General features: G+C 43.0%; 1 protein-coding gene across 1 annotated transcript in view; it reads right to left on the bottom strand.

Moving 5' to 3' along the window:
* Positions 1-20907, bottom strand: part of LOC143923409 (RING finger protein 112-like) — a 35574-nt gene extending 14667 nt beyond the window's left edge. The window contains exons 1-8 of the mRNA XM_077447066.1: positions 20783-20907; positions 15811-16093; positions 14624-14818; positions 12158-12295; positions 8384-8488; positions 8224-8274; positions 7323-7379; positions 3895-3981 (exon numbers count right to left, since the gene is read on the bottom strand). Coding sequence (XP_077303192.1) covers positions 3895-3981; positions 7323-7379; positions 8224-8274; positions 8384-8488; positions 12158-12295; positions 14624-14818; positions 15811-16093; positions 20783-20805 — 939 coding nt within the window. The 5' untranslated portion in view covers positions 20806-20907. The remainder of the gene's footprint in view (positions 1-3894; positions 3982-7322; positions 7380-8223; positions 8275-8383; positions 8489-12157; positions 12296-14623; positions 14819-15810; positions 16094-20782) is intronic.
* Between the last annotated feature and the right edge of the window lie 7066 nt (positions 20908-27973).

Here is a 27973-nt window from a genome sequence, read left to right as displayed (position 1 = left end):
TATCACTTCCACTATTCCCAAAAAACACGACTTACTTACACCTACTTGGTACCTCCGAGATATATTACTCAAACACCCGTCGCATAGTTTAACAATCGAACAGGCTCTAAAAGAATGTTTAACACACAACACAAATGCTGACGTTTCCCCAATAACATTGTGGGAAGCACATAAACCCGTGCTGCTCGGTACCATACAACGGCAATTTGTATTATTCAAATGGGAACGTAGGAGTCTTGGGAGAAAATTAGAAACTGAATTTAACTCTTCCTTTATAGCTTTTCAAGATAATCCAATGCCATTTACCAAAAGTTGCCTAGAAAAAGCCCATCTGGAATATGACTTATTCCTCGCAGAATCCGCGGATTAATACTTTAACCATTCTCGACACGCCTTCTATATGAAATCCAATCAGTTTGGTACTTTTCTGGCACGCTTAAGTCATTAAACAAATCTTTTAAGCCGATTAGACTTAAATCGTCTAAATGGCACATATACTAGTAATCCTACTAAAATTGTTCATAAATTCCGCTCCCACCTAACCTCCCTATATTCGGAAACAAATACATTTAATACCATTGAGGCTGATGCCTTCTTCTCAGATATCACCCTACCTGAGATGTCTGACACCCAAAAGATTATACTCGAAGCACCCATCACTGTGAATGATATAACAAAAGCAATCAAAGAATTAAAACTAAACAAAAGACCAGGCCCTGATGGTTATTCTGCCTTATACTATCATATTTTTTTCAGAGATCTTCTCCCCTATTTTGGCCGAAGCTTTTAATGTTTTACTAGAAGGTAAATCTACAACTATTTGTATGATTCCTAAGCCTCATTCTGATGACACATCCTGTATTAACTACCGCCCCATTTCCTTGTTAAACTTAGATATCAAACTATTAGCAAAAATTCTAGCAGCCCGCCTCAATGGAATCATAGGAAATCTTATACATCATGATCAAGTAGGCTTCATGCCTACACGCCAAGCAGGTGATAATGTACGTAGAGCGGTCCTTTTGCCACACATTGCTAAAACCCTTCGCATTCTTTCGTGCTTTATATTTCTGGATATTAAAAAAGCCTTTGATTCCATCTCCTGGCCCTCTTTACAATACTCACTTCAGAAATGGGGTTTTGGCCCTAACTTTAGAACTTGGATCACTGCATTGTATAATAAACCAAAAGCATATAATAAGTATGCAGGTTATAAATCTGACTCCTTCAATATAGAAAGAGGCACAAGACAAGGATGTCCACTCCCTCCCCTTTTATTTGCCCTCCCAATAGAACCGCTTTCCCTGTCGATTAGATCAAATCCCAAAATAACCCGGAATAGAATTAGGAGGATATCAACATAAACTTTGTTTGCAGACGATATACTCCTATTTCTATCATCCCCACAGGTCTCAGGCCCTAATCTCCTTCCCATCCTCAATAGGTTTGATGCTTTTTCTGGCCTATCAATCTTAAAGAAATGCTTAGCATTAAATATATCCCTATCTAACCTGGAACTAAATTCAGCAAAGGTAGGACTTCAGTTTTCCTGAGCGGAAAAATCAATACCATATCTAGGGATTCATCTTACTGCTTCTATATCATATCTTTTCTCAGCAAATTATCCACCGATTCTCAAAAGTGTGACAAACCTATTGAACTCTTATGCCGCGTACACACGGTCGAATTGTCCGGCGTACTTAGCCCGGCAAACAATCCGGCTGATAGTCTGGCGGACTTTCTACCGAACGGACTTGGCCACACACGGACACTCAGAAAGTCCGGCGTTTGCTAGCGCGATGACGTACAGCACGTACGATGGGACTAGAAAAAGGAAGTTCAATAGCCAGTAGCCAATAGCTTCCTTTTTCGTACTTGCTTCTGAGCATGCGTCATTCTTAGTCCACCGGACTAGCATACTGATGAACGTATTGTCCGCTGAAACCCAAGTCCGGCGGAAAGATTGGACTGCAAAAATACTTTCTAAGTCCGCCGGACTTTACGCTGAGAAAGTCCGCTGAAGCCCACACACGATCGAAGTGTCCGGTGAAATGCGTTTCAGCGGACTAAGTACGCCTGACAATTTGATCGTGTGTACGCGGCATAAGTCCCCCATCCCACTATCATGGTTCGGTAGAATTAATGCAATCAAAATGACGATCCTGCCTAAGTTGCTGTATCTGTTCAGGGTTTTACCAATTTCAATTCCTGCTTATTATTCATGACTAATACAGAAAAAAGCAACATCTTATATATGGGAGGCATCCAAACCACGTATACCTTTGCACACAATTTACTTTGCAAAGTAAATGGAGGCTTTGCTAGCTTATCTAAATACTATGCAAGACAGGAAATCCTATTCAGGCAGCTACCGAATGTGATCCCTTATCGATCTCTAACCTGCTTTGGCTTCATCCTAAAGACCGAAAGGTTTACGAAACCCCCATCACCAAACACTTTATTTCTCTTTGGGACAGTTTTAAATACAACCACTGGTTACAATCTCCACATAAGCTTCTTCTCTCCTTCCTAAAAATCCCTGATTTTTATCCTGCTTGGACTGCTCCCAAATCCTTTTGAGTATGGTCATCCTGGGAAATCCTGACTATGCAGAAATTTGTCACTAATATGTATTTCATCCCTTTCCCAACCCTTTGTGAAATCTATGGCTTACCTCAATCAGAATTATTCCGATACCTGCAAATGTAAAAACTTTTCCACTCCTCATATAAACTCCTCTAACACACTTTACTGACTTAGTAGAAAAGACCCCCACACAAAGCCTAATCTCCTCTCTTTGATAGTAAAACCTGACCTGGATAAGCCTTCTTATGTCCAGAAATAGGAGGCGGACCTGGGATGAATGCTCAACATCACAGACTGGAATCAAATCTGGTCAACAAGCAAATCACCTTCCCCTATTATTATTGAGGTTGAGGCTATTTATAAAGTATTAACAAGATGGTACTTTGTACCTGCTAGGGTTGCCAAATATGTACCAACCTGTTCTGCACAGTGTTATCGTGGTTGCTTAGAGTTAGGCACACACCTGCACATTTGGTGGACATGCCCAATAGCACAAGCCTTTTGGAAAGGTATTTTTAAAATGGCCTCCAAGATGTTTGGTTTGCAAGTACAGCCTAATCCTGCTACTACCCTACTTAATCTGAAACCAGGATGTCTAACCTTGTTTCAATTTAAACTATTTGTCCAACTTCTAATGGTTGCTAAGCAAACTTTGGCAAAGGCATGGCGATCCCCAACATTGGTAGTGGCTGAGACGAAGAATAGGATGACTAACACCATGATTCATGCCAAAATGGTGGCTATTGATAATGCTCTGCTTCCCAAAAGTGAAAAAATTATGGCTCCCATGGATAACACATTATTTGCCATCTAACTTTGACGAGAATGTTCTACTGCCATGGTAGCTGAATTGAGAAGACTTAAGCTGATCTACAATGAACACACAAACTTTCATGATGGTTCTCAAACCAACCCTGTGGACCCCCTCTCTTCTATGTTTCACTCCCTCTCTCCTTTCTCTTCTTGCTTACTCCCTTTCTGATTTTTGAACTCTTTTTCCTAATAGAGTGTATTCCTCTGCAGACATCTCTGCTGTGGACACAATTATAATTTAAAAATTAAACTTACTTTCTAACAGCTCCTCCATAGCGCTTCAATACCGAATCTAAGACCCAATTATCTCTATATTATCATTTATTATTAACTAGTAATTCTAGCATCTTACCTTCACTACAATATGTTTACTCATTATATTTGTTATGTATTCCTTTGTACACTCAATAAAATCTTTTGACAAGGAAACTTCTTGTGATAATTGTAGAAAAAAAACTCCTATTTTCTGAGCCATCCTCACATTTACCATCATACCTCACTCTCGCACTGTAGGTAGGAAAGAGCGGCTTCACGGCCACAGTTGTCAGGATCCTGCCAGTCTCTCACTAGAAAATCCAAGTGCTGAAGAATAAAATGGTACAATAACTTCTCAAGAGAGGCAAAGTGTTTTTTTTGTTTTGTTTTTTGTATTTTTAGAGTATTCAGAGATCTAGCTTAACAATTTTAAATGATTGTTTTATTGAAAGAAAAATAAAACCAGTGGTAGAAATATTTACAGTAAATATATTACAAAACAGTAAAAACAACAGTAAAATAAAGGGTTTTAAAAGTAAAAAAAATCCTTCAGTGGAAATGCCTGGTCTTTGGGTCTGTACCAGAATCAAGTTGGATGACTTGTAGAGCAGTGATCCAATCTGTTATTGCAGAGTCACTGGCCCTCATAAATGACTCTCAGTATCCCAAGCAGTTTTAATTGTAAAATGAGTGCCAAATGCAGCAACCTTTTCTTGTACCTGGAGAGGGTGTTGCAAGGGGCATATATCCACTGCTATATGTGCTCCAATTAGGAGACTCTCAAAACTATAGCCTTAGGGCCGCAGTATACAGAGGAGCCTTGATGTGGGTGCTGCGGCTTCCACATATATTTGCAAAGGAGTGCAATGAAATGCTCTGTTAAAACGCTATTTAATGTGCATTGTTAGGGTCAGTTTGGTTTGTTTGCAGGCTAGCTGGTATATGTGCTGGGAAACGTTTGCTTGTTTGTGATGTGCAATGCCCTTCCATGTGCACCTGACTGCAAAGGCTAGCTGGCCAGTTGCCATCAGTGTTAATTTCATCTACTAAATTAATACTATTTTACTCTACTAAAATACGACTAAAATTAAAACAATTAAGATGATTAAAAAAAATACAACTAAAACTAAAATGGCATTTTAGTTAAAAGACTAAAATTGGACTAAAACTTAAATGCCATTTTAGTCAAAAGACTAAACACACGACCAGACTTTAACATCAAAAGTCCGACGGAACAATTCCGGCAGACCATTTGATCGTGTGTGGGCTGCAGCGGACTTTTGATTTGCAAAAGTCTGACAGACTTTAGAAATGGAACAGGTTTCAAATTTTTCCGCCAGAACTCCGCCGGACCCAGTTCCTACCGAGAAATCCGCTCATATGTATGCTAGTCCGACGGACAAAAACCGACGCTAGGGCAGCTATTGGCTACTGGCTATGAACTTCCTTATTCTAGTCCAGTCGTACGTCATCACGTTCGAATCCGTCGGACTTTGGTGTGATTGTGTGTGGCCAAGTCCGTTCATTCGGAAAGTCCGTCAGAACTCTGTCAGAACTCCGTCAGAACTCCGTCGAAAGTCTGTCAGACCTAGTCCCTCGAAAAGTCCGGTCGTGTGTACGTGGCATAAGACTAAAACTAAATTGTAATCTGACTTCAAAATTAAGACTGGTCTGTAGTGCATGTTCATATCTCAATACCATAAATAATAACATATTCGATTTTTCGCTCCATTTTCGCTCCAGCAATATATAATGTAATGAAATTGTAGAGAAATTTTAACTAATGCTTTACAATTTAATTACATACATTAAATTTTAGACGACTAAAATGAGTTTTAGCCGACTAAAATGTACTGGAGATTTTAGTAGACTAAAATGTAGGACATTTTAGTCGACTAAAATATACTGGGGATTTAGTCGACTAAATACGACTAAAACTAAAAACAAACAATTGCAGAAGACTGAAATGGGACTAAATCTAAAATTCCGTTTTAGTTCTAAGACTAAGAATAAAAACGAAATCAAAATTTGCTGCCAAAATTAACACTTTCTATAGCTTATTGCAGTGTTAACGCCACCCAACCAAAGGGTTTGAGGTGGGATGGAGCATTTTATTATGCCCAGCAGACACACCCTCAATGTAAACTATGCTGTATTTCCATATTAAACGGTTTTACAATCCAAAAAACAGGCATATTCTTTATCAGACTAAAGTTACAATGTGTTAGATACCAAATATGATATAGATCTGAGGAGAAATCTGTGCTTCATTAGCCTCCTAGACCTTGTAAAATAGTCATGTTTGGTATTTAAATATGTTCATCAACATTAGTGTAGTCAAGGAAAGTAACTTCATCACTGTAGGAGTTATGGAATATGAATTAAAGTTGATGGTATGAGATGTATAAGTGTTCGGGCTGTAGGTCAAAATTCCAGATACACAGATGTGTGCTCCTTCCATTTATGAATTGGTCATTTATGACGGGGACTCATAAAAAGTCCTTTGAAGACCCTGGCTATGTAAGCTTTTTATGATCTGCAATTTTTCAAAGCTGGACTGTGTTCTATTAAAATTGTCACTCTACATGACTGCCTAGAACAGGGTTTCATTGAACCCTAAGGTTCCTCCAGAGGGTGCTAGGGGTTCCTTGAGCAAAGAAAAATTTCTGTTGATAATTTCCCACTGACACCATTGATCTTTTTTGCCATCTATCATTGGGTAATTCTTTCCAATGGCCACAAGTGTACGGAGCATTTGTCCCATTGACTATCATGCTACTGTATAATGAGTTGTAGATATAGTAATTTTAGCAGGGGTTCCCTGAGACTGGAACGTTATTTCAAGGGTTCCTTTGTGTTGAAAAGGTTTAGGGCGGCACAGTGGTGTAGTGGTTAGCACTCTCGCCTAGCAGTAAAAAGGGTCACTGGTTCAAATCCCAACCACAACACTACCTGCCTGGAGTTTGCATGTTCTCCCTGTGGGTACTCCGGTTTCCTCCCACAATCCAAAGACATGCAGGTAGGTTAATTGGCTTCTGTCCAAAATTGGCCCTAGTATATGAATGGGGACCTTGGATTGTGGGCTCCTTGAGGGTAGGGACCAATGTGAGTATGCGTTGCACAGGGGCATCATAGGGACAATTGTAGACACTCACTCAGGATGAACTGGATAGACTGGTGTCTTTATTCAACCTTCCTAACTGTGTAACTATGTAACTATGAGTGAGCTGAACTAGAATAGATATGAGATTTAAATCTGACCATTTTTGTTATTGATGATGTTTGAATTTTGGGGACAATGAGAGTGGCATTGTGTTCAGTACTACTCCCCAATTCTCTCTATACAGTTTTGGATCAGATCTCACTATATTCACTTCCATCATAGCTTTGCACTCTACTTTGAAACAACTGGCAGCTGTTCATCTCATCACATGACCCTTTCCCCGTCACATGACCCTTTCCCGCGTCACATGACCCTTTCCCCGTCACATGACCCTTTCCCCGTCACATGACCCTTTCCTCATCACATGACCCTTTCCACTAGTTGTCCTATGTCAGTAACAGTTGACAGATGTGGTAAATACTGTATGGAGAGGTTTCATTTAATAAAAGAGAGAAAGTTTAGTCCCTTGTAAAAGTTATCGATAAGAAAATCTATTTCAGGTCACCTGGAGATATTGCAGTGAAAATGATGTTGCTGTCAGTTCGGACACATGAAGATACATCTGGAAAGACCAAAGAGAAAACGTATCAATGAGATTCTCCAACCTGACGGGATGTTGTCCCTTTCACTATGGCTAACCTAGTCTGATCTTGTCCACCAACATAGACATGGCATTATGGTTTTCTAGCAGGCCTAGAGTGAGATTCACAGAGAGAAAAAATGGAGTGGAGGGTAAGGGGTAATGGTTTTAGGGAAACTTTGCAAAACACAGGAGGTGTCCAACAATGGTGGCCTCATAGTGAAATACTCCATGTCTGCACCATGCAAGCTTCTGCGTTGGTCTTGAAATATATCTAGACTCTAACTAAAAGATCTATTGGTGACTTTGCATGATCTTATCCCGTTTTTTTTTTTTTTTACCTTTTAATACACTATTGGTAAATAATATGGATGGATGGATGAATGGATAGATTATTCTGGCCAAAAATGAAGGCTCTTCTAGACAATGGAGTCAAAGTTTCATCAAGATCTCTTGTAAAGATTCACTGTCATGGCTGTGTAAAGTGCCACGTCGGACCCTCGCCTTTGCCACAATATCATAACTAAAAGTATTCTGAAGCCAGTCCTGGGTACTAAGGAGAATCACAGCAATAGTCACAAAAATAGGACACCAAAATGCCACAACACACCAGAAGGTTGCTTAGGGATTATATCTGTGCACTGAGCAAAATGTACGTGGATGTGATAAATGTGCCTTTGCTGCGTGCATGTATGGATGGACACATACCTGGTCTAACATGGAAAATATTAGGAGCTAACTACATAAAGGAAGGACTGTTAGCTATCCGTTGACGTTACCCCATTTGTATTATATATTAGAACATTGCATCTCATAAACCACCTACCTCCAGATAATCCAGTTCTGTGGTTTTCAGATTTGCGTTCACATTAAAAATCTGCAGAATACATGAAAGTTGACACATTATCATTATCAACAACTTACGAATAGGGCAGAACATTACTGGAGTATTCAATATAAAATGGTAGAATCCTAGAATCTAATACCAGATGTGAGCTGAGTAGCATAGACAGTGCAGAAAGTTTAAGGCAGTTCTCCCGGTCACCCTCGATATCCAGCGAGCCCTCCGTGTCCAGGACAAATACCGCCATCTGTGAGGAGAAGGTAAATGGTCATGAAAGCAATCAATGAACCAATCCCAAAGGACACTCCTTGGGTTATATCATACGATGAATAGGTGGTTTGACTGAGAAAATACATACTGTACATCTATCATGTCTAATCTTACTTAATAAATTGGTGCATGGGGATTTAAATTTGACCAAAATTTATGTGTCATGTACTATTGTGTTATATATTATGTAATATTCTCATTTATTCAGATCATGGTATAACTGTTGTTAGTACTTAGTTATATTAAACTGGACTTCTTCTGTGATACACAAGAAATGTTACCACTGATCCAAGTGGCTTCCTCAGGTCTAGCGATTGTCAGGAACCTACCCCGGCATTTAAACAGTTATCTAGATTGATGAAGAAAAATCCTTATCATGTGTTTTACTAACTAATAACAATAGAAAGAATAAGGCCAATGTTAAGTGCCAATATGCACTTTTTGGTTCACTTGTTAGAAGAAATATTGTGTTCTCTGGTCCCATCACATGTCTTGTTATGGAACATAGAGACAGTTCGTTTTCTTGCTCTTAAGTACAAAAAATGGAAAAATTTCCCCAGGGTTTTTTTTTTTTTTTTAGGCAGCAAGGAGTTTATACGAGGATAATTGAGTAAAAACCTTTTATTGGGTCAGGAAATAAACGATACATTCAAACATACAATACATTTAAAATACAAGCTCTGGTTAGCGACACAGACAACATAAAACATCACTCGTGGCAAAAAGTACCCCAAGGATTGCCAATTACATTTACAGCATAGCTATCCACAGGAATACCCAATGCGTGGTATCCAACTGCGGGTGCTTTGCCCCCCCCCCCGTCCTCCTCTCCAGGTCCAAGAGCGTGGCCCCTTGTAAGCCTGGTGGACTGTGGATTCACCTGTAGGGTGCGAAGGGGATGTGCGGAAACGATGGGATCACTGAACGCAAATGTTTTTAGCAATCTGGTTTGTGTGATACATTCTCACTCTGTCATCCACTAAATGGTAAATATACCTCTATGTATATGGAGATATTACTTTTGCACAATTTGAAATGATTAACAATGTTTTATATTCTGTTAAATACCAAAATTTTAATTTTTTTATATATTTCCCTAGAATAAAAATCCCCCTGACGAAGGCCAGAAATGAAAGGATCGGAATGCATTGAGGTATTCATGCGGATAACTATGCTGTAAATGTAGTTGGCAAACCATGTTTTCCTAGGGGTACTTTTTGCCATGAGTGATGTTTTATGTTGTTGTCTGTATTGCTAACCAGAACTTGTATTTTAAATGTATTGTATTTGAATTTATCATTTATTTCCTGACCCAATAAAAAGGTTTTTACTCAATTATCCTCTTATAAACTCTTTGCTGCCTAAAAAACCCCCTGGGAAAATGTTTCCATGTTTTGTATACTCTTGGGTTGTGCAGCCTTGTGAACTCTCGTATATGTGTTTTCCTATTCTCTTGCTCTTTAAGTAAGTTAACTGGGAGTTTGGAGATCGGTCAAGCTGAAAAGATGTTCTAGGATAACAGACATAAATGTCTCTTGTAAGTAATGATGTGCATGTGCAAATTATTAAAACTGGTTCTCGCCAAATGCAGTCCGGTGCGTCTTTACTTTGCATCAAAAAATGCAAGCGCAGTGTTTAACATAGATTCAAATGGACCTAGTTCACACCAGTGCAGTGCTTTCCAGGACAGTCAGCAAAAATAGAACAGGTTGCATTTTATTTCGGCAAAATGCATCAAAAACTCACCAAAATGCATCAAAAATGCACGTGTCCTAATGAGGGGAAGAAACAAAAATAGAGTAAAATGCACAAAAAAAAAAAAAAAACGAGATGCATCAAAAAAACACACATGCAGAAATGAATGTGGAACACAGAAATTGTGATGTGAACTGGCCCTTAAAGATGAATTTCAGGTGTGGATATTTTTTGCATATATTGGTCTGGTTCAATGTAACTATGTATATACCATACAAAGCCAATCCCTCTGGATTGGCTACTAAAGTCTATCTTCCAGGTCCAGTGCCATGTGGCTGCTCTGCTGATTACTGAACACAGGAGGTCAACCACTGAGCATAGGCGCCATTCAGAGAATACTTTACATTTTCTCAATAAATGCAAAGTGTTTTCTGGTTGAATTGGAGAGGTGGCACGGTGATGTTGTGATCTCCACCACATCTTCAAGTGAATGATTTAATACATAAAAAGGTTTCAGTTGGGAATGTGCCTTCACGGCCACTGTTCAGGACTGGAGCCTAAAAGCCTCAGTTTCTGGCCAAGTGATCAGTCCTCCTTGGTACATCTGCCATGTCTAAAGGATCTCAACACAAAAACCTTCAATCGTGAGCAGAAGTTGTAGATTTGCTGATCACGATGGAGCATGTTCATGACACTCCATACCAAACTCAAAACATTGCAAAATAAGTCCAGTTGAATGTTACAAATTTTTTGGGTATTTTTTCATGCTGGTTACTCTGCATCTTGCCTGTTAAATCCAAAATTGGCAAGGCTGCAAGTACAAATAGCTTGACCCTTACAACAAATTTACTAAGCCAAGGAAAAAAAAAAAAAGCCAACCTCTACTCCACAACCCAGCACCAATATCAGAAGGACGTGAACCTTTTGGTCCATGATGCTCCTACATTACAGGTACGGACTCTGTGCTGGAACACATGTGGGCCCCACCAACACTGCCTATAGACATACCAGTCCTGTGTTTTCTTGGCACTGGCTTATGTTTGTGTTACTTTTTCAGATGGGGGGGGGTGACATTTACACCATTACAGGTAAGCAATACATCTACTGACAGATAAGAGCAACAGGTGGATTGCCAGTGATCCTGAGATAATCCATTTGTAAAATTTAGTCACAGAGATGCTGTGGCCTGTAAGTAGGGGCTAGTACCACTTTTAGGGAAACCCTTCCCCTGGGTAGATGTGGTGGGTAGGGCTAGTTTACTTGCTTATAATCTAGAGCCAGAAGAATTTGAGGCAGAGGGTAATTGGAATGGCTACCCCTGGTATACTGCCATGTTAGATTGTAGCCTCAAGAAGTGAACCCTTTGGGGTAGGCCCGGTACAGGCGCCGTTGGAGAGCCAGGGGACCCTACGGTGAGGACATTGGAAGAGTTGAGTGGCCATCCTATGTTAATGTTGGACTTGCACTGTGCAGAGTTAATAATGTCATGACTAAAGAGGCAGAAGTGAAGGGTTGTTGGCCAAGTGCTGTACATTATGTTATTTCTACAGTAAAAAAAATCATTGAAAATCTGAACGTGTGGACATTCCTTGTTTTTTTGGAGGAGGGCCTCAGGTTGGGAGAATGTGAGTGATCAAAGATGGTGGAGTTTCACTGTGTTATAGGTGTGTGTGTGTCTACCCAATCTCATTCCTGAGCAGGGAGACAGAGGAAGGTGCTCTTGTCTACCCAATCTCATTCCTGAGCAGGGAGACAGAGGAAGGTGCTCTTGCCCATCATGTTCTTTGCTGTTTGAGAATTGGAGCCCTATTAGTAGGTCTATTTGCTCAACTCTAGCTTGGCTGAAGGAAGGGATAAGCTATAATGAAGTGTAATCCCCTAATATTTGTCTATCATTGTACAAAATAAGATATCAGTCTTTATATTGTAACAGAAAATGTCTCCATCAAACCTTCTCCTCATTCCTCTCCAGGATGAAGGGTTTGCTCCAAATCCAGATCCCCTTCGTTACACTGTCAATACCATTTCTCCATTCAAACCCTGTGAGGGGCTCCTCGTCGTGCCCCAGACTGACCGGCTGCTGTCTCTCCTACAAAAGGAAAAATTCATCATGAGTTCAATACACTCAACCAGTAAAAAAAAGATAAAGATTTAAAAAAAAACAACATAAAAAGCCCTATAAACCAGCTTCAGGTATAGGTTAAAGCTGAACTCTAGGCAGATATGAAAGACACATAGTAAAGCATCAATCTCATTATAAAGAAGCTGCGTTGTTTGGGCAGTAAAGCCAACTTAAAGGGCCACTGGGAGTTAAAAATTGGTGTTATGGTGTTAAAAGTAGGGCTCAGGAAGGAGAGATGAGTGATTGTCTTTTTTTTTACTGCAAGGTCCACTTTAACGGAGGCAAAAAAAAAAAAAGTTCTACTCCTTTGCCAATATGGGGCAGAGTTGAGTATCTCTGAGCTGGATGAACAAAGACAAATTCTTTGGCAGGTAGAACATACAATGTATTTTTTGTGTGTATTTAGGGTTGAAATTATTCTGCATGAAAAACTTATCTACCACACTGTCAAGTAGCAGACAAGATTTACATTAAAGTGATGGAAGCCCCAATTTGAGTAGCTCAGAAGATTGCCTAATGCTATGGAACCAAGTAGACCAAACAATAAAAATATTGAGCAGTGGGGTTGTAGTTAAGGAAGGACTGAAAGTACTGGGAGTAGAAAATGCTAAAATACCCACCAGTTATTAAAGGCCTCTCAGGTATTGGTATGGATGGCTTTTAGTATCAGGCAGTGAAGGGATCTCAGGATATCACATGGATGGGTTTACTCACCAGGCAGTGTAGGGCTATCAGTATATAATATGGACAGGTGTACTCACCCAGCAGTGATGGGCTCTTGGGTTATTATATGGATGGGTTTAGCCAACAGGCAGTAAAGGGCTCTCAGGATATGATATGGATGGGTTTAATCACCAAGCAGTGAAGGGCTCTCAGAATATGATATGGACGGGTTTACCAACAAGCCAATGAGGAGCTCTCAGGATATGATATGGATTGGTTTACGCACCAGGCAGTGTAGGGCCATCAGGATATAATATGGACAGGTGTACTCACTCAGCAGTGATGGGCTCTTGGGTTATTATATGGATGAGTTTAGCCAACAGGCAGTGAAGGGCTCTCAGGATATGATATGGACGGGTTTACTCACCAGGCAGTGATAGGCTCTCAGGATATGAGATGGATGGGTTTACCAACAAGGCAACGAGGAGCTCTCAGGATATGATATGGATAGCTTTACTCACCAGGCAGTGATAGGATCCCAAGATATGTTATGCATCACTTTACCCACCAGGTATTAAAGGCCTCTCAGGCAATGGTATGGATGACATTTAGTACCAGACAGTGAAGGGCTCTCAGGATTAGGGATGAGCTCGATGTTTGGGTCGAACATAAGTTCAACTTGAACATTGGGTGTTCGCCTGTACATCACAAAACAAATTTTATGGGGTGTTCGCGGCAAATTCGAAAGCCGCGGGACACCGCTTAAAAGTCTATGGAGATTAACATGAATAATCAAAAGTGCTAATTTTAAAGGCTAATATGTAAGTTATTGTCATAAAAAGTGTTCGGGGACCCGGGTCCTGCCCCAGGGGACATATATCAATGCAGAAAAAAGTTTTTAAAAATGGCAGTTTTTTCGGGAGCAGTGATTTTAATAATGCTTAAAGTGAAAGAATAAAAGTGAAATATTCCTTTAGAACAGTCCCTGAACAAAATGACATTTCTAAAGGAAAAAAAAGTAATCAACATGGGGGGCAAGGTACTTTGAGGTGGGGGGTGCAGAGCTCCCCCTGCCCCAAAGCACCCATCCCCCCATGTTGAGGGCATGTGGACTCTGGTATGGTTCGGGGGGGGCGCACTCTCGCCCCCCCTCTTTTCCTGTGGCCTGCCAGGTAGCGTGCTTGGATAAGGGTCTGGTGTGGATTTTTTCGGGGAACCCTACACCATTTTTTTTTTAAATTTGGCGCAGGGTCCATACCAGACCTGAAGAGCCTGGTTAAGGATTTTGGGGGGACCCCGTGGAATTTTTTAAAATTTTGGTTTGGGGTTCCCCTTAATATTCATACCAGACAAAAGGATCTGGTAATGGACTGGGGGGGAGGGGACCCAATGAAGTTTTTTTCAATGAGTTTTATCTATATTGCCAAGACCCAACAGTTCATTATAGCCGCAAGCTGTTTTAAATGACTTTTTTTCCTTAAAATTAGCACTTTTGATTTTTCATGTTTGTGTCCCATGGACTTTAACAGTGTTCGAACTAATTTTTTGTCTGTTCGCAAGTTCTGGTGCGAACCGAACCAGGGGTGTTTGGCTCATCCTTACTCAGGATATGATATGGATGTCTTTACTCACCAGACAGTCAAGGGCTCTAAGGATAAAATTCAGTAGGATGGACTTTCCTCTCCGCTTCTCTCCAATCACACAGATAAGGCACAGGGGGTATTCTGACACCTCTGTGTCCAAGAAGCATCTCTGTATCACCGACTCATCCAGTTGCAATCTTTCATCATTGTCTGTATACACCAGTTGAAGGGCTGAAGGTGGAATCTAATAAGATAAAAAAAAAGTCACTAGTAATATAGGGCTGTTCCTTTCTGCTCAGGTGGCAAGTCCAGATCCTCCAGTGAGTCACAGTAAGGCACCGTTTAAGTCAAGTCTTAAAAGTAGAGGTAATCCTAATTGGATAATGTATAGTTTGTTAAGGCACGGTATACCAAACAATTGTAATTTTCTCTATAAAATACTGAGACTAATGATGTGGCACTATTCCTCTAACTGAGACCAATGATGGGGCACTATTCCTCTAACTGGGACCAATGATGGGGCACTATTCCTCCCACTGAGACCACTGATGGGACACTATTTCTCCCACTGATACCACTTCTGGGGCACTATACCTCATACTGATACCATTGGTGGGGCACTATTCTTCCCACTGACGGTGGGATATTTTCTACTCCCACTGGCCAGAGCCTGGACCTCCTAAAGCCTGAAGAACAGTAAACTGGCCCTTTGTTTAAAAGGTTGGAGACCCTTAGTTTAGAACAAGCAACATGAAGCCCCACCTGGGACCTCCTCCTCTGGTGCATTTCACCCAATTGGACCTATTTGTAACAATAAATTCTTCGTGATTAGGTCTAGTTGTGTGAAAAGTGTAAGAAGAGGTATTGTGTTGTGTTTCTTGTCATGGACTAATAAAGTTATATAGGCACTGGACTTTACACTGTGCCACCTGTTTTTTGGTGTACCAATGGATGTTTGCACCTGATCAGCCCACTGATTGATTCACTATAGAGGACTTGGAAGGAGGTAGAAAGCTTCATTTAGGTTTGTTAATAAAGCCCTATCATTACTTCTTCCAAATACATTAGAGTGTGTGTGTGAGGGTAAGATTACAGTCGTTATGGGATTTGAAATACATACGCCGCTTGATCCTTCAATCAAGAAGGATCGCGTTTGAATTTACACCTCTTGTCCTGTTAGGAACATTTCCTTTCTGGTATACACCCTATATATAGTAGAATTTTCCACTCTCTCACCTCTCTGCTCTGCTCTTCCTTGATGGCCAGTTGGACCTTGGTCACCACGTTCTTCAGCCTGTAGGCAGGGATGAGCTGGTTTTTGGGGCAGATTTTCCTGCACTCAGGGCAGCGGTAACCGAGGAGCCCCGGGTCATCCCAATATTTGGTTATACAGTCTCTGCAGAAGGTATGACCACAAGTGGTTGAGACCGGATCCGAGAGCTCTTGAAGACAAATGGAACATAAAATATCATCTTCTAACTTGTAAAATTGAGCAGCACCTTCCTGAGGCATGGTACTCCTGGCAGAAATAAAACAAATATTAGTTCTAAATAGAGAAGACAGAGCATGTCCAGTCTGAAATCCATAGAGAGTTGGGAATATTCATACAAGATAAAATGTCATAAAATACAAGAAGATAACTGCAAACTGGGAACAGGGCAGGAATTTGTACATAGCAGGTTTCTCATTATACTGTATGATAAACACGCTAAAGAAGAACTTATCAGGTATAGCAAATAAGGGAAGAACCAGACAAACAACAGGAAGATTGTAACACGGGTAGTTACTTCAGCATTGAGAAGAACATTGGAGGCTCAGTGTCCTCTGTACAACACTCTGGATCCTGTAAGCCCTTGTACACACGGTCGGAAATTCCGACGGAATGTGTCCTATCGGACCGGTTTGTCGGATAATCCGACTGTGTGTGGTATGCACCGGAATATCCGTCGGACCCAATTTTCCAACTTGTTGGAAATATTTTCTGACCAACTGGTTCGATCGGACATACTCCGATCATGTGTAGAGTATTTTGATCGGACAAAGTGCCACACATGCTCATGCTCATGATCAAATTCCTACATCAAAGCTATTGGCTACTAGCCTGAACGTAGTCCCATCGTAATGAAATTACGTCATCACGTTCTGAATGATCGGATTTTTCGACAACTTTGTCCGACCGTGTGTATGCAACAGTTTCGGACAAAATCAGACGGATTTGGTTGTCGAAATCTCCGACCGTGTGTACAGGGGCTAAGAGCTATATAAATGTGTAATAATAGTGCGACTGTGGAGGGACATTAGAGTGTAAGCTCCTTCGGTACAAAGATTGATGTGACAGGCTCAGTGTTCTCTGTACAGCTCTGTGGTACCGTATATCTCAGAGCTGTATAATAATAATAATAATAATAGTGTGTGACTATACAAACATACAGTTCATTAATAAAAACATATTTACACAAAAATAAACAACTAAACAAAAACAAGCGTGCTTACATCAGCGAGTAAAGGAAACAATTTCCTGGCAAGATAACATAGAATGAAACATATTTTAATGACAAAAAAAAAGACTACAAACCCCGAACCTCAACATTTTGAGATTTATTTGCCACCAGGATGCGATTCCAAACCCCCTCATTAACCCCTCCCCCCACATCATTCACCCCGACTTCCACATCATTCACGTTGCATTCTGTACCAGCCATCCTCATTCCCTTCCCACCTCCCCCTCCACCATCATCCAATCCATCCCTCACTCCACCCCTTGGTGTCTGCCAACCTCCAGCCACACCAAGGAGGAGGGGTTGGCACCACCGTACATTTTGGTCCAGCACCCTCCGCTGCCTTCACTATACTAGGAGAAACAATAGGTGCAGACACAGAGTTGACAACCACACTTTCTGACACTGACTGGGGAACCACAGACTGGGGGGGGGGGGACACCGACACCACAGACTGGGGGGACACTGACACCACAGAGGGCTTCAGAGACACAGATTCTGATGGGACAGAGACACTAGGATCCCCTGGTACAACCTCTACCAACCTAGACTCTTCTCTATCCAGATGGAAGAATTCCTTCACTAACTCTGGCTTATTGTGCAAAGTCTCAGGGCACCGGCTATAAGGGTGACCAACCTTATCACATCAGGTTACATTTAATGATGTTACAGTCCCATGCCAATTGCCCCAGTTCCTGACACAAAGAGCACTTCTGTTCTAGACAGTTAAAGGAGAAATTTACCTTGGCTCCACATTTATGGCACGGCTTAGGTTGACCAGGGTAGAAGACAGTAATCCTATCTCTACCAATAAAGGCAGAGGAGGGAAAATGCTGGACCACATTCCCACACACACTCAACCTCAATGACACTGACCACCCACCCAACCAGTTTACTCTATCATCCACAATCTTTTTTAGGGGATACAACGTTTCACCAAACCTCCTCAAACAGACCCATAAATCCTCGGGGGATATAGAATCATTACTAGTCAGGATAGTCACATCCATAATCAAGTGCTGATGTGAGACAACTTTGGGGACAAGCCCTTTCCAGTCCGGCTGGCCCCCATATACATGCTCAAATCGCTCCCAAAACAGATCCAGTGACTCTGGACGCAAAAATGATAAATCATATTCATAGGAACCAACGGGACTGATGAGAGCATAAATATCCTCCGCCTTAAAACCCATGGCTAGGATCTTATCCACAACCACCCTCCTGATAGGTGGAATACCTCCTCCTTCCCGCCTGAGCTGTACCACATTCCTGCGTTTAATGGAAGGTGTGTTAGGTGAAAGTTGCACAACTGGCTCCCTTCCACCACTAGCAGCACGACTTTGTCCCAACACAGCTATAGTTCATAACTGGGACAGATGACACATTAACTGGCTGCATAGGAACCTCTGAAATCCAGTTTGGTAAATTACCCACCACTTGATCCTCCCTCCTCCCCTCCAGCACAACAGTCCTGCTCACCATAGTCCCAAAAGTACCACAGATACCAGCAGTCTTCTGTTTAGAAAAAACTCCAGCTGTTTCAGCATTCAGCCCTCCTGCTCTGCAGTTCCAATGTTCATGCGACATTCCTGCTCTGCACTGTTAATGTCCATGTGGGACTCCTCACAGCCAGCAGAAACTTCTCTGTCTGGATACATGCCATCTTTTCTTGCATTCCCACGATCTTCATCTGATGGGTTGGTGCCACTCAAGGTAGATTCCATTTCTGTAATGGCCTGCAGCAATCTGCCATTTTCCTCAACCTCCTCCTGAGATGACCCAGGCCACTGGGAAGGGAGGGGGGCAGATACTGACTCAGGTGCAACAGATCCTGAGACAGGGGTAGTACTGGGGCAACCATGTGAAGCCACTTCCTTACCCCCCTTCCATACTGTTGCCGTTGCTCTGGTATTCACCCTCTGGCTGGTACTGGCACAGGCACTTTCCTTCATCTGTAGGAATCTCTCCTCATTCTCACACCTCTGCTCTTCTTCAGACAGGTGACCGACATCTCCTACTATTTTTTTAATGCCTCTTCCAGAGACTTCAGCTTGGAGATTTCCCTCTTACTGTTTCCAGACTTACTGTACAGGGATTTCTTTTTCCTGAGATCCTCTTTTATGACAGCAAGTTTCTGTTCCTCTTTATCAATGCGGCGAAGTCTTTTCACCACTCTATCCTGGAGGACTGGTAAGGATTCCTCTTGCATAGGGACAGGCCCAGGATCCATTGCAGCTTGAGCACATGGACTGCCTCTGAAGAGCCTCCACCTTCATCTCCCCCCACCCACTTATTGGGGGCTGGGGGAGAAGCCTGCAGGACAGGCCCAGGCTTGATGTTTCCTCCAACTGAGAGCAAAGCAGAGTGGGCCAACATCCTCACCTGGTGGAGAAGCTCCTCTGGTGCAGAGACTAATGTGACCGGCTCAGCGTTCTTTGTACAGCACTACAGTATAAGTCAGAGCTAACAATAGGTGCAGGAACCCACACTCCCAATTTAGCTCCCTGCCCCCAACCCCAAATCCAATTCCTCCATTCCTCAGGAAAGAGAAGTGTTGCCAAATAATAAGGGTGGTCAAGGCTCACCCCCTCCACCCCCAGGTTTCCCCCAAATCCACACATCATCTTCTCCCCTCTCATCCACAGTTTACCCCCCTCCCCAGAGGTCACCTTCTCTCCTCTGGTCTACAGAACCCCCGCCCACCCATCCACAGCTTGAACTTCTGTGGTCCACAGCTCACCCGCCCCACCCTGTCCACAGCTCTCTCCCGCCCCCTCCACAGGTCACATTCTCTGGTCCACAGCTTACCCTCTCCCCCTTGTCCACAGCCCCCCCCCACCATTTATAGCTCACTACCCCCCCCCCCTCCACAGGTCACCTTCTCTCCTCTAGTCTACAGAACCCCCACCCACCCATCCACAGTTCAACTTCTCTGGTCCACAGCTCACCCTCTCCACCCTGTCCACAGCTCTCCCCCCCCCCCCACAGGTCACATTCTCTGGTCCACAGCTTACCCTCTTACCCCTTGTCCACAGCCCCCCCCCACCATTTACAGCTCACTATCCCCCCCCTCCACAGGTCACCTTCTCTCCTCTAGTCTACAGCTCTCCCGCCCCCCAACCACAGCTCACCCTCCCCCCCTGTCCACAGCTCCCCCCCATTTACAGCTCACTATCCCCCCCCTCCACAGGTCACCTTCTCTCCTCTGGTCTACAGCTCCCCCGCCCCCCCCCAATCACAGCTCACCCTCTCCCCCCTGTCCACAGCTCCCCCCCATCCACTGGTCTCCTGGTATCCTCTGGTCCACAGCTCCCCCCCCCCCCATTTACCCCTTAGCATGCGCCCCATTTTCAACATATCACCTCCCCACCTCGTTCACAGTTTATCTCCCCCCCCCCCCCAACATTTCACTTTTTAACAACAGCTCAACTGAAGCCACAGCTCTCAACCTCTGCAACCCCCCCCCCATATTTCACCTCTGCACCCCCAATGTATCCCTCTGCCCGCAGCTCTCACTTTACACAATCTAACACCCCCCCACATCAGAGCTGTGACCTCTGCGGAACATCCACAAGTTCTCCACACCTGTCACTCTGCATAACTGACAGGCTCGGTGTCCTCTGTACAGCACCACGGTATATGTCAGAGATATATCATTGAATGAAATTCATGTATACACACACATAAATATTTGAACCTAATATACGTACGGTTTGTTGCTGCTGTTCCCCATGAGACTCTCCGGGGTTCCTCCTCACCTTGTGGGATCTGCAAATAAAACTTACTGTTACTAGAAGTGAAAGAAACTAAAAAGAATGCTGATATTACAAAGAAATGAAACTCACATGACTAGAAAATCAGGAACTTCTCGCTGAAGGACAGAGGGGTGGAAGGAAACCGCAGTGTAATAATAATAATAATAAAATTACATAACACACATTATATATATATATTTTCAATGTAGTTGGGGAGAGCCGCACCTGTTTATTATTTAGTGCAAAGCCATCTGGTCTTCCCACCGACCATACATATAAGAAAAAAGTTTGAAGGATTGCTGCACTTAAAATTTGATTTTTTCAATAATTTCTAAAATAGTTACATAATAAAGTGTTCAAAGAGGTTTCCGTTTCGGGCTCAGATGCTTACGCCCTTCCACTGATCAGAACACATCCAACATCACATTCATGAGAATTTACACATTTTTCAAATAATCACATATGGAATCAATTACGTGGTTAATTAATATATATATATATATATATATATATATATATATATATATATATATATATATTTATTAATTAGTATAATTGTATTCCTTCATGGGCTGATTTTTTTTCAAAGCTACTGATACAGAAATGGTTAATTAAGCCGACATTAATCTCACTATTCCATCTGAAACCATCACATTGTTAATCTGTCAACAAAATAAAGTATATGAATATCATGATCTAGAGATCCAAAAATAATATTATTATGTATGACAAAAAAAAAAATAGAATGAGTATAAATAATTCTGAAAAGGAAAATAAAAAAAATAAAAAAAAGGGAAAAAAAAAGAGAAGGAATAAATATTCCTAATCAGTTATACAAACAAGTATAAATCTAAATCTGTGTTTAGTCCATGAAGGATACAATTATACTAATGAATAATTAACCACGTAATTCATTCCATATGGGATTATTTGACAAATGTTTAAATTCTCATGAATGTGATTGTGTTCGGTGTGTTGTGATCAGAGGAAGGGCGCAAGCATGTGAGCCCGAAAAGGAAGCCTCTTTGATCACTTTACTATGTAACTATTTTTTAAATTAATGAACAAATAAAATCTTAAGTGCAGCAATCCTTCGAACTTTTTTCTATATATATATATATATATATATATATATATATATATATATATTCTATATATTATTTTTTTCCTCTATAGAGAATATAAGCGACTTTGCTGTGTGGCCTTGAATCAATGGGATTACCGGTTACCTTCTCCTGGCCTGCTCTTCCGCGTCTAGGGGTTCCCAGGGTTGATACCCAATGACTTGTACACTGACACGGGTAAAGTCCTTTCAAAAGGTTTTATTTTGCAGTAGAAGTTTCACAAAACACAGAATCTTTAGGAACAGAGGGCACGAGTGAAGAACTCAGATACCTTGAACTGCAGGTTTTACAAAGTCTCTATTTCCACCCAGAGAGGAGCCACTCACAGCTGGGTACTTCAAGGCTGAACAGATCCCTAGCCAGAGGTCATGGCAGTCAGCACAAACTCAAACATGAACAAATAACTGAAGATGAATAGGAACCTTTTTCCAACTGTACCTGGAACATTTCCCGCTTCCTTTGAGGTACTGGAAAAGTTTGGACTCATCAATGTCCTTCCCAACTCAGTAACCAGGCACTTCTCAGGATGCCACTTGCCGACCCTCCTCCGAAGAGTCCTCCCCCGGGCACTTCCACGAGCTGTGGTGCCCCTCCAAGCCGAGAGCACACCCGGACACCTTGAATGCTCCCTCAGTCACTGCGCCTCGGACCGGCAGGTTCTGAGACTCGGGAACAGACGGATCCCTACCCCAGACCAGTCAGGTCTATCAGGGGCCACTGACAGGAACATGTTGCGGGATGTCGAACACCCCGTGACCGGGACCCCTCACGGGGGCTACCCCGGTCCTGGAACCAGAACAGACCACACGGCCACTCGAACAACTCTGGAACCCTGAACACGTGACCCACACCTGTTTAAGTACCCCCTCCCAGACTCCTCAGCGGGCACAGAACTCCCTCTCATTGACTCCGAGAAGGCCAATACCAAAACATCCAACCAAGCCTGGTTCTCGCCTGTCATGTGCACCTCACCGCCCACATGACCAGGCAGAACATCACTCATGGCCTGGCCAGACTGGTGTTAAGCCTTACCTACACAATTAACCCTCAGTACTGTAAGGTTCTGAGGCAAAAACTAAATTTACAAAGTGTGTGACATTTGATCCCAAATGTCATCCGCTACACATATATCTCTATATCTCTCTCTCTCTCTATTATATATATATATATATATATATATATATATATATATATATATATATATATATATATATATACATACACACATATACACTCTTCAAAACACAATGCAAGAAGATAAACTACATCCTAATACCCACAACAACCCCCCTCAAAGAGGTGCATTAGGAAAGACTGCGGGTGCGTCATACTTTTCTCCTGAGAGCGACCCCATGAATATATTACCTCCATTTAAGTCGATGGAAACATACTTATAAAAGCTCTGCTCCATTTTTATATATTTTTTCTGTGTTGTATTGAACTGCGTTAGGTTATTATTGGTTTTCTGTTATGCTGACATCTAGTGGCAGTTTTAGGCCACTACAACCTGGTTTACTATGAGATTTGGGTTTCTTCTTCTGCCCCAACCCGCTTAGTGCTAGTTAGTTCAGCCCTAGCTGGACCCTATCCTGTCTCTTCTTTGTTCTCCCAGTCAGTGTTCGTTCTTCATAGAGATGGGAATTAGGAAAGTCATTATCTTCCAACACAGGAGATGGGAACGAGGGACACCTGATAGGAAACGTACAAACCCCCGCCACGCCCCTTACACCACTTGTACCTACAGGCAAGCCTATAATAAGGCTTACCTGTAGGTGATGTAAATATCTCCTAAACCTTCCCGTTTTAGGAGATATTTACCGTATACGCTTGCACCGACGTCATTGGCGCATGCGCACTGAAGAAACAGCTTGATCGCGCCATTTCTAAAGGACCTGTGCCGTGGCCTGCAGCATGCACGTGGGTGTGACGTCATCGTCGCTTTGGCCAATCACAGCGCCGGAGCCCGCAAACCAAGAGATAACTCGGGGGGGGGGGGGTGGTGGATTGTCACCTGTGTGCGGGGACCACTGCAAGAGCTTCGTTCTAAGGTAAGTTCTAAGATAAGTATTTCATAATGAGCTAGTATGCGATGCACACTAGCTCATTATGCCTTTGTCTTGTCTTGATATGACCTTGCCCCTGTGGCGGGGGCAAGGTCATATCAGGGTGAATATGCCACCAACTGGGGAGAGGGGAGGGTAGGGAGAGTGGGGTGTGGGATACAGCGCACTTTGCTGAACCATGTAGCTTTCATCATTCTATCCCGAGGTAAAATATGTGGTAACAGTGATATAGAAAGTAATAGGGCCTCTGTGCAGAACCAGATGTTGGGCCCTCCTGAGCGAGAACAAGAAAGTTGGGCGTGGTTTTTGTTGTGCTGAATTTTGGGTTTGGTTAGGAAGCGGAGTACCGGGGATCAGCGGTGCAAAGTTCAGGAGGTCAGAGATGTCAGTGCCATCTTAATAGCATCATGGGCCCCTGGACAAAGTAATGCACAGGGGCCCCTATAAGGGAGATGGTGACCTTGGCAAACAGTGGGTGTGGCCAAAATATGCTACGTATTGGATGTGCCATTTTAGTCTGTCTTATTACGTGTTTTTCACAATGCTGTTGGGGGGTCTTTGGTGAGGTATTAGGGGGTGAAGTCTCACTCTTCAGACAGAGAAAGGGACAGAGAATCCACATTCCCCGGGTTAGGAATGAGTTGGCGCATGGAACTAAAGGGATCTAGGGGGGCTCTGAGGGAGGAAGGAGGGCTGGAAGGGCTTGCTGAGATGTGTAGTTGTCATTGCCGGTTTTGAAAGGCAGTGAGGGAGTGGTATACCACCTCCTCAATGTATGTGTTGACCCGGAAAATGCTGACCTACCGTGCCACAACCATGGGCATTGCACACAACTGCAGGGTGGTTATGGACCTCAGGGGCGGGCTGGGCCAGGGGGGCAGGGTGGCAATTTCCCCCTAGGCTGCCCTAACAATATACGCATAATGGCCGGCAGCCGCCGCTCACGATTTTTTTTTCTTTTTTTTTCTTTTCTGTAGGAAGTCGGATCAGGGCAGGGGCTGCAAGCTGAGGCAGAGGGAGGGACGCAGAAGCTCAAGTGGCACTCACTTATGTAGTGGAGGCCGCTCTGTTCCCGCACCTCCCGTCGGTCGCCCTCACACTAATCCACTGACAGTGGAGTGAGAGCCAACCTGACCTGTCAGTTTGTGCGTGGGATTTCCCCTCTCCTCCAAACACTGCAGCATGTGTCAGCTCCGCTCACACAATCCGGTGTCCTATCATATACGGTCCCCCATCGGATAGTGTGCGCTGTGTACTGCGCATGCGCAGTACACAGCACACACAGATTCCGAAAATAGCCGAGGATGAACGGTGCCTGCGCCGTGAGTCCAGGTTCTATCCCCACCATCCAAGTGGACATAGAGTAGGAATATAAAAGAGCCGAGCGTAGTGAGGGCGAGCCCGAAGCGTGGCGAGCGAAGCTCGCCCGCGAGGGGCCCTCTAATTTTCACAACCCTATATCCGCTTGGATGGGGGGGCTACCACCTCCACTCACGGCGCAGGCGCCGTTCATCTTCTGAGATTTTCCGAAGCTTCTTGATGGCAGGACACTATCTGCCAGAACACCGGCTGCCCACTCTGTTCCCTCCCCTGCTTCCTCATTGGTAGACGGAGGGAACCCATCAGCCAAGCCTCCAGAAGCTGCAAAGCATCGTGGGACATATAGTCCCTATTGCCGATGGCCCAATAGCAATTCCCCAGCTTGTCCACAGGAGGAGGATGAAGGAGAGGCTGTGGGGAAGCAGAATGTCACTCCATGAGGCTGAGCCTGAGGACAGAGCAGAGATAATGTAAGTTTTTTGGTGAATGTGTTTTTTTTTTATTAAAAAGAAAGGTCTTACACTAGGAAGATTTTTCACTTCTTTCCCATTGTTTCAAGCTGGGAGCTGATATTATTAAAGGGGTTGTAAAGGTAAATGTTTTTTCACCTTAATGCATTCTATGCATTAAGGTGAAAAAACCATCTCACAGTGCCGGCGCCCCCAGTCCCCCCCCCCCCCGTTTTACTTACCCGACCCCTCGAAAATCCCGTGCTCGCCCCCGCCGTCCTCTTCGCTGCTCAGCCTGGCCGCTGATTGGCTGGAGTGGATGGATTGAAGGCAGCGCAGCCATTGGCTCGCGCTGCCGTCAATCACATCCAATGATGCGGCGCGCCGGGGGGCGGGGCCGTGTGATACAGCGAGTGGCTATAGCCGCCGGCTGTATCACGGGAGCGCGCCCGCAGGTGCTTCTCACCATGCGAGGGAGCTCGCATGAACGTGAGAAGTACCTGTGGGAAGAAGCAGAGACAGCCGTCGAGGGACCTCAGAAGAGCAGGTTCAGGGCCACTCTGTGCAAAACGAGCTGCACAGTGGAGGTAAGTATAACAGGTTATTTAATAAAAAAAATGTAACAAATCAGTATTTTTGTTAGACAATTACTTAGAACCCCTAAACATTATATATATATATTTTAGCAGAGACCCTAGAGAATAAAATGGCAAATTGTTGCAATATTTTATGTCATACTGTATTTATGTAGCTGTTTTTCAAATACAATTTTTTTTGGAAGAAATACACTTTCATTAATTTACCACTTCAATACCGGGCATTTTCACCCCCTTCCTGCTCAAGTCGATTTTCATTGTGCAGTCATGCAACGTTGTACCCAAATTAATTTTTTTTCCCACAAATAGAGCTTTCTTTTGGTGGTATTTGATCACTTCTGCGTTTTTTATTATTCGCGCTTTAAACAAAAAAAAGAGCAACAACTTTGGAAAAAACACAATATTTTTTACTTTTTGCTATAATAAATATGCCAAATTAATAATAATAAAAATGTTTCCTCAGTTTAGGCCAATATGTATTTTTCTACATATTTTTGGTAAAAATATTGCAATAAGCGATAAGCATACATTGATTGGTTTGCACAAAAGTTATAGCGTCTACAAAATAGGTTATTGATTTATGGCATTTTTATTATTTTTTTCTTTTTACTAGTAATGCTGCGATTTTTATTGTGACTGTGACATTACGGTGGACAGATCAGACACTTTTGACACTATTTTGGGACCAGTGACATTTATACAGAGATCAGAGCTATAAAAATGCACTGATTACTGTATAAATGTCACTGGCAGGGAAGGGGTTAACACTAGGGGACAATCATGGGGTTCAATGTGTTACCTAGGGAGTGATTCCAACTGTGGGGGAGATGGGACTGACTAGGGAGGTGACTGATCCTATATACTAGGAGCACATAATCTGTCTCCTCTTTGTCCTATGATAAACAGCACACTGGTGACATCTATCATAGAACCTGGTCCAGGAGGCAGGACTTAGTATGACAGCAGCCACACTGGGTCAACGGTAGATCTCCGCTCTGTGTAATCCAGTGGCTCGTCTCTCTCTAATCCCCATGCACTGAACAGACTGCATTGATGGGCTATGGTGAGGCTGCATTGATGGGCACTGATGAGGCTGCATTGATAGACACTAGTGAGGTTGCATCGATGGGCATTGGTGAGGCTGCATTGATGGGCACTGGTGATGGTGAGCTGATTCGTGGTTTAATGGGCTACTTGACTAGACTTGCCCCCCTAGGCCTAAGGCTGACAGCCCTCCCCTGGTAATGGTGCAGCCCCATTTATGGTGAAATGCTATTACATTTTTGCCATGAGTACAACCCTGAAAATGGGTGGTCAGAGTGGTAAAGCCATGGCTCAACTGCCGGCTTTTTTCCAGCCTCATTTAGACTTGTGGTAAACACAGGCGGTTAAGACATCATTTTACCTACAAAATGACAATGGTCGTGGGACTTTGAATGAGGCAGGACACTAGAAATACATACAGAGTACACGAGGTTGTGTGTTTATTATTATGTTTTTCCATATTGTAAACATTTCATAATCATAGATGTAGCACCCTCTACCATAGGTAGGTGCTAGAGTGAGGATTTTGTAAGGGAAACTGTCAGTTCAG

The sequence above is a fragment of the Lithobates pipiens genome, unplaced genomic scaffold, assembly GCF_037356315.1.
Source record: "Lithobates pipiens isolate NorthernLeopardFrog02 unplaced genomic scaffold, aLitPip1_a1.2 Scaffold_22, whole genome shotgun sequence".
Taxonomy (NCBI): Eukaryota; Metazoa; Chordata; class Amphibia; order Anura; family Ranidae; genus Lithobates; species Lithobates pipiens.
The sequence above is the reverse complement of the archived record's forward strand: the minus strand, read 5'-3'. Positions and strand labels throughout refer to the sequence as shown.